The 10,912-nt window shown below is 40.3% G+C and overlaps 1 protein-coding gene across 1 annotated transcript; it reads left to right on the plus strand.

The window, feature by feature from the left end:
* Nucleotides 1-7,211: 7,211 nt before the first annotated feature.
* LOC119082752 (transient receptor potential cation channel protein painless-like) lies at nucleotides 7,212-10,670 on the plus strand. Its single transcript, XM_037192335.1, has 3 exons — nucleotides 7,212-7,287; nucleotides 7,362-7,553; nucleotides 7,800-10,670. Exons 1-3 carry the CDS (start codon nucleotides 7,261-7,263, stop codon nucleotides 10,515-10,517), a joined length of 2,937 nt encoding a protein of 978 aa, XP_037048230.1. The 5' UTR covers nucleotides 7,212-7,260; the 3' UTR covers nucleotides 10,518-10,670.
* Nucleotides 10,671-10,912: the final 242 nt, after the last annotated feature.

A 10,912-nucleotide genomic window follows, 5' to 3' on the forward strand; every position in this document is an offset into this window, starting at 1 on the left:
AAATCACTTAGGTGGCCCTAACTCACGAAGGGCCGACCCGAATATGCCCATCTTCGAACTTAGCCTCACTTTTTCAATTTTTGAAATCGGATTTGATTTACTCAAGATATCGACGTGACAGACGGACAGACGGACAGACAAAATTTTTATTGCAGATTCGTCATCTATGAACATAGGCAAACACTTTGCCCTTACCGTCTGCTTCGAATTTCATCAATTACACACGGCATCGTAATCCTATAAGCCCCTTTGTACTTCGTACGAGATTCGTTTGACAGCTGTCACATCTGCTTCGCTCGGTTGACTTAACGAACGACTAGCTTTACCAACGGCAAATGATATGTCTGGTCGTGTTCCAACGGCCAAAAACATTAGGCTACCAATAGCCTCTCTGAATGGATATTTTTTAGCCAATTCATTTGACGTGGAAACGACGTTTTCAGCTGGTGTTGACAGACTTTTGGCATCTGACATTCTGCACTTTTCCAATATTTTCTTTGTGTACAATGTCTGCTTCAAATGAATGGAACCATACTGACTTCGATCGATTTTCAATCCAACGAAGCTCTTCGCTTCCATGACTCGAATTTTGAATTCCTTTGTGAGGTAATCTATGAGGTTCGTAATGTCTTCCTCATACGTTGCCGCTATGATGCCATCGTCGATGAAAATTCCCAGAATTATTCGCCTCTCCGCACCCCCAGTAAACACACAACGGATCTGCTGAGCTGGCCTTGAGATTATACGATTGCAGGAATTTTGTGAATTTTTCATTCCAATTTCTTGACGCCTGTTTCAATCCGTATAAACTCTTGCGACGTTTACACACTTTTGACGTGCCATCCTCGTAGCCAACAGGTTGCTTCATGTAGATATCCTCAGATGGGTCGCCATAAAGGAACGCTGTTTTCACATCAAATTGAGCCAATTTCAAATTCTCTGCTGCAGCTATTGCAACGATTGTACGAATTGATGTATAACGTACCACTGGACTGTACGTTTGAAAATAGTCCACACCGTACTCTTGTGAGAAGCCACGAACGACCAATTGTGCTTTATACCGTTAAATGTCACCGGTTGGAGTCTCCTTGATTTTGTAGACCCATTTATTGTCCACAAGATTACATCCTCTCGGCAAATCGACAAACTGCCAAGTTTCGTTCTCGATTAACGAATTGTATTCGTCATCCATCGCCTCCTTCCACTTGATGCTGTCATCCGACGCCAAAGCCATTTCGAAATTTTTCGGTTCTTGTTCCGAAACGAAACAATATCCAATTTCCATTGATTCGATCCAATGACTTTGTCCTCTTGTACGTTGTGAGATAAAATTTCGACGATTTTTGCCGATATCGCTGCCTGAATCATCATCGGAATCCGACCTAGTTTCAAAGAAAATGTCGTCATCTTCAAAATCATCGTTCTGAACTGGCTCGACCACAATTGGCTGCTCGGTATGACTTTCGTTTTGATCTCCACCTGAATTTGGCATAGGCACTGGTTGCTCGTTTTGTTGGGCAACTGAATTTTCGTTCTCGAAAAGTCCAGGACCAAAAACAGAAAAATTTTCCGCACCACTTTCTTTGGTTACTGAAATAATGGGATTATTGCTTTGCATATTTTCACGAAAAATGATGTCTCGTGACACCTCAATCTTTCTCTCCTCAGTAATCCACACGCGATACCCTTTTGTATCGTCACAATCAGAGATGGGAAATTACCGGTAATTTATTTATTGTCGGTAATATTACGTAACATTGCGTAACATCATGCGAAAGTTGAATATTATTCAGCAATATGTCCTTTGCGAAAATTATCCTTTATACGGTGGACTATTTTCTGTTAATTTTTCGTGAATTTTACGTGAAACTCAACTTTCGCATGTGTCACACGGTAAACCAGTACCTTCGATACTGCTACATAATTGATTGCTTATGAAACAACTTTGTGATACTCGGAAACTCACTCGTGTGTTTTTGAGCAACTTGTTTGATTGACTCTACATTTGTCAAAAAGACAGTAACCGGAGCTTGTTGCTGGAAAACACCTTTATCACATAAAAGAATTACTTTCTCAGCATGGAATGTAAACTACTATTACATGCGTCACTTTGAGCTTTCCTCAGTATAGTATAGTTTTACTGAACAAGACAACAGGTAAATGAATGAATTACATTAGCAGCATGGAGACTACTATTACATGCTTCACTTTGAGCTTTGTTGAGTAAAGTATAGTTTGACTGAACAAGAATGTGGAATCTTACTTCTTGCGTAGATGTTTCCAAATGTTTGTTTCGACTATTCAGATAACCAAACTCGTATTCGGCTAGTTGAAGAAGGGGTACACGAGTCGAAAGATTTGGAAGCACTTGTGTTACGTTATCACGCTAGATTGTATGTCGCTACCACAATATTCAACGATGGCAGTGCCGGAAACTCGGTCCTTTATGATACGAAATTTGAAATGAAATTTCATTTGCTCACAAATTTCAGTTTTCGATCTAAGCCCGTGTTCTTATGAAGTGACAGAAGACCGAGTTGCCGACGGCGTCATTCAATGACAACTCTGAGAGAAATCGTAAAAATCCACGCTCTTTTAATTATCAATTTCGGTTGAAGCTCATTCAAATGTGTATACTACTCGACTGTTTTTGAACAAGTTGTTTAACTAGGCTGAACTAAGCCTAACTAAAACAAAATTATACGATAAAATACACTTGAATTTGCTAAAAACGAGTAATTTTTGTTGAAAATGATTAAAATTTACAATATGTTAACTGATTTTTGGTAATATTACGTAACTTACGTAATATTACCGAGGCTTTAAATTACCAATATTACCGAGCTTCGGGTAATATTACGTAATTTTACGTAATATTACCGGGTAATATTACACGGTAATATTACGGGCCCATCTCTGGTCACAATAACCAATAAAAATACCTTTCTTTGCCTTTATGTCCCATTTGCGTCGTTTCTCCTTTGGTACATGAACAAACACTTCAGAGCCAAATACACGAAGATGTTCAATGGACGGTTTCTTGTTGAAGAACAATTCGAATGGAGTTTTGTTTGCCACCGGACTTGGACCAGAATAATTCAAAACGTATGCAGCCGTATTGACAGCCTCGGCCCAAAACTTGATCGGTAATTGCTTAGCGTGTAGCATTGAACGTGCTGACTCCACAAACGTTCGCATGTCGCTCTGCACGACCATTTTGGTGAGGAGTGTACGTCACACTTCTTTGATGTCTTGTTCCATGTTCATCGAGCAATTTTCCAACGTTCAAATTGATGAACTCAAGACCATTGTCTGATCGCATAACTGTAACGGTACTATTAACTGATTTTACCAAACTGAAATACTTTTCAATTTGGCGACAAACTTCAGATTTTTCCTTCAGAAAATAGACTTTGCGGAAATTCGAAAAATCATCTTTAAACAACACAATTGATTTCTCTTGCATAGGTCCACAAACGTCCGTATGTACAAGCTCACCCACTTTTCCAGCTCTGTTGTTACTTCGGGAGAACGGTAAACGGTGATGCCTACCATACACACAGGATTCACAAAAAAATTCGTCTTTGCCATCGTAACCAATGTTGAATTTCTTCAAAAATTGCTTGACATATCCAACGTTCTGATGCCCAAGACGCTCGTGCCATATTGCCAGAGAAACTTTGTGATTGGCATTTCCTCCAGTCACGACGTAGGATTTGTGTTTTGAGTTTTGACTCGCAACCCAGCGCCTGTCCTCGCGATACGAGTAGGCTGTGAGAAAGATGGACGGACGTGTTTTTTTCTGTGCTCCGTTTGTGTTTAATTTTTTCGGATGTTTGTTTCGTTTTGTTGCTGTAGTTTGATAATGTTCGACTGAAAAGTGTCTTGAAGTGTTCCGGAGTGAAGATTTCTGCTTTTAGGAGACGCAAAAGTTGTTAGATCGGTGTGTTGTGTAAATCTACGTTCATTGTCAGTGTTCGCATTTTGTCACTCTGTTGCAATTGGATACTATGCCTACCCAGGATAGTAGTTGGATGCAATTCGGGAAGAGTGCCGGCGTTATGTGGAATGGAATGTCGATCGAGAACGCGAATGACGCATACAAGACAAACGAGACAGCGGCTGAATTTTTCGATGACTTTGGATGTAGCAATGTGGCATTACCAAAAAGCGTCGATCCGTTTGATTTGTCACCAAAAATAAAATTTGGCTGTGGATTTTATGGTCACTGAACGTCATGCGCCAGCGGTACAGATGAAAACCTCAACGACACGAAAATACGTCACGAACGATGGAAAAGAAAAGTGCCTGTTCGGGCTGATGTGCGTATGTGTGTGCGAAGGATGTTTTCTTTTGCGTGCGCGAAAGTTGGAGAGATTTGTGGGAAAGACATGCCCGCAGCTACTAACGGGCAAAGGTAGGCATTGCCCACCCTGACGAGAGCAAAGAACCGGTTTTTCATCAATTTTATGAGTGCTTGTTGACACGGAAATGAGTGCTTGTTGAAATGTGCAGAGGTTGATTGGAAATGCAGGAAGAACGTCACCAGACCGCGCAGATTGAAACAGACAGCGATAAGGAAGCAACGTGAGGATGGCGGGTAGCTAAGTGTGTAGTAAGTGCACTGGCCATAGAGGTAATTCGACTGACTATATTGACTAGATGAAAGATGACGTTTGTAGCTAGTCCGACTGTTAGACCGAGCGGCGGCAGTTGTTGTTAGTTACCTCTGTAACATACATAGGTATATAAGATCTAGCAACTTGAGTGGCGGCCCAGCGCTGCAGACCTTAGACTGGCCTGGGGAATTCTCGAGAGACAACCAGTACAGTATCTGGACAGCTTGAATGGCCGAAGAGTAACAGGAAAACGCGATATGCTTTTCCCTTACTGTTCTAAGAGAGCCTGACTGGGACCAGGGCCTGGTCCCCAGCTCAAGATGTAAAGTCTGAGTCTGAGTCTGAGCAACCCAGCGCCTGTCCTCGCTGTTACCTTCAACTGTAGTTTCTTTTGACACGGAAAAATTTTTCGCCTCGGTAACCACGTTGAACAACAATTTGAATAAATTCGATTCTCGAACGCCGACCAAAATTGTTTTTCCATCACGCAGAAATTGACATTTCTCTTTGTTGGACGTCAACGTCATATCTTTGTCCAAAGCTTTTCCTTGTGAGAACAAATTCAAATGTATTTCTGGAACGTACAGCACATCCACCAAGTGCCTTGTACACCACTGCTCGTTGTTGTATGCCATAATGTCGATCGTTCCGAAACCTTTCGCAACGATGCACGAACCATTTCCAATTCGAACCGGTAAATCTTCATCGAACTCGACATATTCGGCAAACCAATCCTTCCGGTAACTCATGTGATCACTCGCACCCGAGTCCAAATACCATTCGTCGGGTTTTGTTCCATTCGTTGCCACCATGGCCTCACTAAGGCTTAAATGAGCAACAGGTTTTCCAATCGTTTTCACATGTTGAATCGCTACGCATGCATCGGCTGAATTTCTTGGTTTTTCGTTTTGATTTTTCTTCGGATTTTCAGCCGGTTTTTGCTTCTTCGTTGGACATTCATTTTTCCAGTGACCTAATTTATTGCACACGTGACACTTTCCCGGTTTGGAACTCGAATTTTTGAAATTTTTCTTCCGAAAATTCCTCGCCACCAATGCTTCACTGTGATCATTGGCTGCACTCTGACGATGCATTGCCAACCTAGCCTCTTCCGTAATGAGTCTCGCGGTCAAATTATCAATCGTTTTAAGATTCTCTGCCGTCGACTACCAAGCACTCGGAAAATGATTCAATTCCTCAGAGACGCCGACTTGTGTTTGGGAGTAGTGGTGCTCATACAACAAGCGAATCTGGGAGTAGTGGTGCTCTTTTAAGTAAAACTGGAAAGATGTAGTGGTGCTCATCATTCGAGTAGTGGTGCCCGAGCCTCGCTTGTCCTTAGAAGTCGGCGCCCCTGCAATTCCTCTGGTAATACGCTCAAAATTTTCGTGATCTTTCGTGAAATTGAAGAATTTTTGTGTTGTGTAATGAATGGTTGATTGCGATTTCTTTTCAAAAACCGATTCCAACTTTTTCCACATGGCACCAGCAGTCTCACTGTTCAATACATGAATTTTCACTTGCTTCCCAAGTGCCGTTACTATTATTAGTTGTGTTTTGTTATCGCTTTTGTGCCATTTAGACAATGCCACCTCGTGTTCAACATCTGTTGTTGCTGAGGTACGCAATGGTATCGCATATTTCCCAGAAACTACATCCATAACCTCTGCTGCTTTCAACAAAACACAAATTTCAAACTTCCATGCCGGCCACTCATCATTTTTATTTAATTTTTCGACCTTTACGTAATCGTGTCCTTCCATATCAATCAATGAGTTCACACACAATGCACAATTGTTATAGCACCGACCTTGAAATAATCGCCACAAAATTCGATTCTTTTTCTTTTTTACGCACTATTTTTCCTAAATAGTCTTCCACGTATCCCGAAAAATTACTTATCGACACTATTTGGGCGTTATTTCACTTTACTGGGCCCATAGCCTATTAAGCTGAGGTTTCCCTTCGGCAATAGAAACGCAACGATCTATTCGTTATAACAAGTTGTTTATTGAAGAGCAAAAGTGTAACTGATTGTAAATCAAATATTAATGCATAAGGCACTCCAATAACAACGACATGGCTTTGCCATCCGCATTAATGTAAGCATGGTAATGCGTGGATAAATCTAAACTTCATAAAACAAGTTCATTGAAATACGCGCCGGGTTCGACTTCCACTTTACACTTTGTACTTCGTACGGGGCTAAAAATATTTTTCGACTTTCACCAATTTTTTCCGCCATTTTGGATTCAAATGTCACCCAAAAATTTGAACTTTTTTCTATAACTTATCTTTTCGTTTACGAATGAAAAATCAAAGAAAAAATTGTGCCCTAAATCAATGAAAGTAATTTTACACTTTCATTGCCCTAAATCAATTTAGAATCAGAAACAAACTACAATTATCGTTAGAACGATTTCGTAAGATGTACGAGTCTAAGCAGGTCCACTATTTGGTTAATAAAATCTAATTTATAGATACACATTCTCATTGTGTTCCTGTTTCTGTATATTGGTGATGTAAATATAGAATATGTTGCAGGCAGGTATTCGATCCGGTTATGCTAAATTGAAAAACGACGCGACGTCCACATTTCATCTCGCAGTTTTAGTTATAGTTTTGATAACCAAGCGAGAAGATGGTTTTTGAAACCGAACGTTTTGAGGTGATGTTTTCTGTCGAATTTGAAAATAAAATCAAAATTTCAAAACGAAAAAATTCTTAAAATTTACACTTTAGACCATTCTGATTGAGTGTATTGAGTCGAGAAATGAGCACCAGTTTCAGTACATTCTGGACGAGCTGATATTGAATCCGAATACAAGGCTGAAATGTTTCAATGGACTGTCAACGTTCGAGAAAGTTCTAACGATACCGAATTCGAGGAAACTCATCGAGCTATGTGTTTGCAATGGATGCGATTTTTACAAGGTGAGTCTAGAACATCCAGGGACTATTTTTAGGAAACATTTACCTAGATTTTCTTGAATTTTCCTAAGAACATTTTTTGTTAAAACTAAGGATAATGTGGGAAATTGCTTTCCCTGAGTGAGTACATCTGCTAGGACACTTATTTGAAATTAAATTTTTTTTCATTGCCGAGGATTTGAACCTCCTCTTTTGGGGTTACATGAAATTCTACTGAAATTCGATTTCTTTTTCCAATCATCCCAAAAGAAAAATCCTGATGGAATATATCCACTACGCCATGCCGTTGGTTCACTCTGCGCTGACAACCTAATCGCAATATTGAAGCCGAATAAAGAGTCCTTCACACCATTATGCGACGATCATTTTGTAGCCACTCAATATTCAGCGATCATAAATGAAAAATCGGATGGAGGAAACAACTACCTCCATCTGTTGGGTAACAACATAACTGAAGACAATTACGCAGAACTTTCGGAAATGATTATGGCCATGCTGGTGAACGGTTGCAACGTGAATCTGCCGAACGGACAACAAGAAACGCCCTTTTATTTGCTGTTGAAGAATCCGATCGTTGAAAATAATTTGTTAACCTTCATCGTCGACAACGTACAAATCGACTATTATGCGCACAATAGCAAAAACATCCATACGTTGATGGAGGAACGAGGATTGGCAGCCCGAATGAGTAAGAAAATGGATTTTACCGTTGACACGAACTACATGGTCCAGCATCTTGACGACTGGCATGAGACACAATTGGTCGATAATCTTAAACGCTGGAAACGGGACACGAAAGACCTTGACGATGGGATCATGGAATTGTTAGAAGCTGCAATCGTTAAGAATTTACCCGAAGCTGTTGCCATTTTGATGGATCTTGGTCCGGACATCAATGGAATTTCAAAAAATGGCAAATTCAAAATGACGCCGCCATTTTTGGCCTGTACGTTCGGACATTATGAAGTCATGAAGGTCCTACTTAGCAACATGAATGTGTCATTTCAGTCGACGAGTCTGCAAAGGAATCTGTTACATCAAATATTTTCTTCCGAAGCCATTGATCCTGTCGATCGCCAGAAAACCTTCGACCTAATTATCGCTGATCGACGATGCACGTTGGACGTGATTAATCAGCCCGATTCTGAAAATCGAGTGCCTCTGCTTCTCGCCTGCCAGCACGAATGCGATGACATTGTGAAGGAGCTGCTGATACGTGGAGCCTATATTGGCTATGACTCGGTATTGACTTACATCAAAAAGGACACCCTTGAAGAGTTCCTGGATGAATGCGTGAAGTGCTCCGGCGACATCAACGACAGAGACCGTGAAATTTACATTGACTACAAATTCTTGATGCCTCCGCAGAGAAATGAGCCGGAAATCACACCAGCTTATTTGATTTGTGCAAATTCGAAGCTGAAAGAAGTTATCTTACATCCAGTCATGGCTTCATTTGTGCTGCTCAAGTGGCGGAAGATCGACTTCATCGTTTATTTCAACCTTCTGGTCTATTTCGGTTTCATGATTTTCTTGGGCTACATCATCGTGGATTTTCACTATGTGCCCAATAGATTTAGGTACGACGAAGAATATTGCGACACCACAATTGAATTTCATGACATATGGATGAAGGTAAATCTGCAGTATGTTTTCAATATTCGATCGGAGAACGTGAGTGACCCGAACATTACAATCACTCAATTGCTATTCGAGAACCGGTACGCAATACGTAGCTTATACAACGACACCTACAACGACAACCATTTCGAAAAAATTACCAATATCCTTAGCCAATGGGACTCAAATCTGGAAATTAAAGAATGGAAAACGCGATTTCGACAATATTTCGCCGCCCATGCGTTTTCTTATTGGTTCGGAATTTTTGGACTCACGTTGATGGCAGGCTACGAGGTTGTTCAGTGCGCTATGTCGTACAAGAAATACTTTCTTAAGCCGATTAATTGGCTGGATATTTTGCTGATCCTTACCTCTTTCTTCGTTCTCATCGGAAATTGGAAATTAGAATACTCACATGACGATTTCAAGCAATTGTGTGTTATCATGATTCTATTAATGGCCGCTCAGAGCATTCAGCTCTTTTCCAAAGTGTCCGCTTTTTCATTGTCTTTGCATATGGCAATACTGAACAAAGTGTGTCGAACATTCCTGAAAACCTTTGCCCCGTATCTAATTTTTATTTCGGCATTCGGCATGAGCTTTTTTGCCTTGAATTCAGCGGAAACTTCAGCGCACTTCAGCGCCAACGAAATCAATATAGATGACAATATTGATGGATTTTCAGATACTTTCACATCGACAGTTTCCACTATTAGGATGATGTTAGCGGATTTTAGTGTCGTTCATATTACGAGCACCGACCATTTTCAAGGAATTCTATTTGTAGCATTCATGATGTTGATTTCAATTGTTTTGTTGAATCTATTAAACGCTCTGGCAATCAGTGATACCAATCGAATAATGGAAGTGGCTGAATTTGTCGAAACAAAGAAACGAATTTCTACTATACGCAGCTATGATAACCTGCACTCGTTCCTCAAGGTGTCATACGCCAATGTGTTCCCCAAACTGACCACAATTATGATAACACCGAATAAAAACAGCTTCGTAAAAGTTAAACGAAGGATGCAGATTGTAGACAACGTTACCATTCCAATGCAAAAAACCGGAAAAGTCTCTAACTTTGAGTGTCTTTATGACGATTGGTGGTTTTTGAAAAATGAATTGAAACCTGTAACATTCGACGAGAAATTCATCAACAAAATTCTTGATTTTGTGAAAGATCGAAAACAGAATGACATGGATAAAATCAACCAAGAGCTGTATGAGCTCCGCGCCGCCCAGGTAGACATGTGCAAAGCTCAGGAAGACATTTACAAAGAATTACTGAGAATTTCAAGTCAATGCGAGCCGTCGAAGACAATTGAGGAAGTCTCCCATCTTTAATGTTTTGGTGAAATCATATCTCGACTGACATTGCAACAACTTTTTTAATTGATAAGCGCAACTTCGGAACGATTTAATTCTTTTTGTACAAAATAAGTCTATTCCGTAGTACGGAATCCGTACATAAAAAGTCCATTGTGTACCATGATTTTGTATACAAAAATGATGATTTTGTAAATAAAAAATTCGTTTTTGTGCCTTACGATTATAATTCGACGTTTTTTGCCACTGCAGTGCATACACCTACGATCCAAAAGTTCGATCAAATTACTGCTTATGCAGCATCCTTAAAGGTAACTTTGTCGGCCGCTAAACAAAGCCAACAATGGAATTTCATAGATATTTTTTCAGCCGCAATCGAGTGTGCCAAGTAAAAGTGAAATTGTTTTAGAGCG

The sequence above is a fragment of the Bradysia coprophila genome, unplaced genomic scaffold (genome assembly GCF_014529535.1).
Source record: "Bradysia coprophila strain Holo2 unplaced genomic scaffold, BU_Bcop_v1 contig_476, whole genome shotgun sequence".
Classification (NCBI taxonomy): Eukaryota; Metazoa; Arthropoda; class Insecta; order Diptera; family Sciaridae; genus Bradysia; species Bradysia coprophila.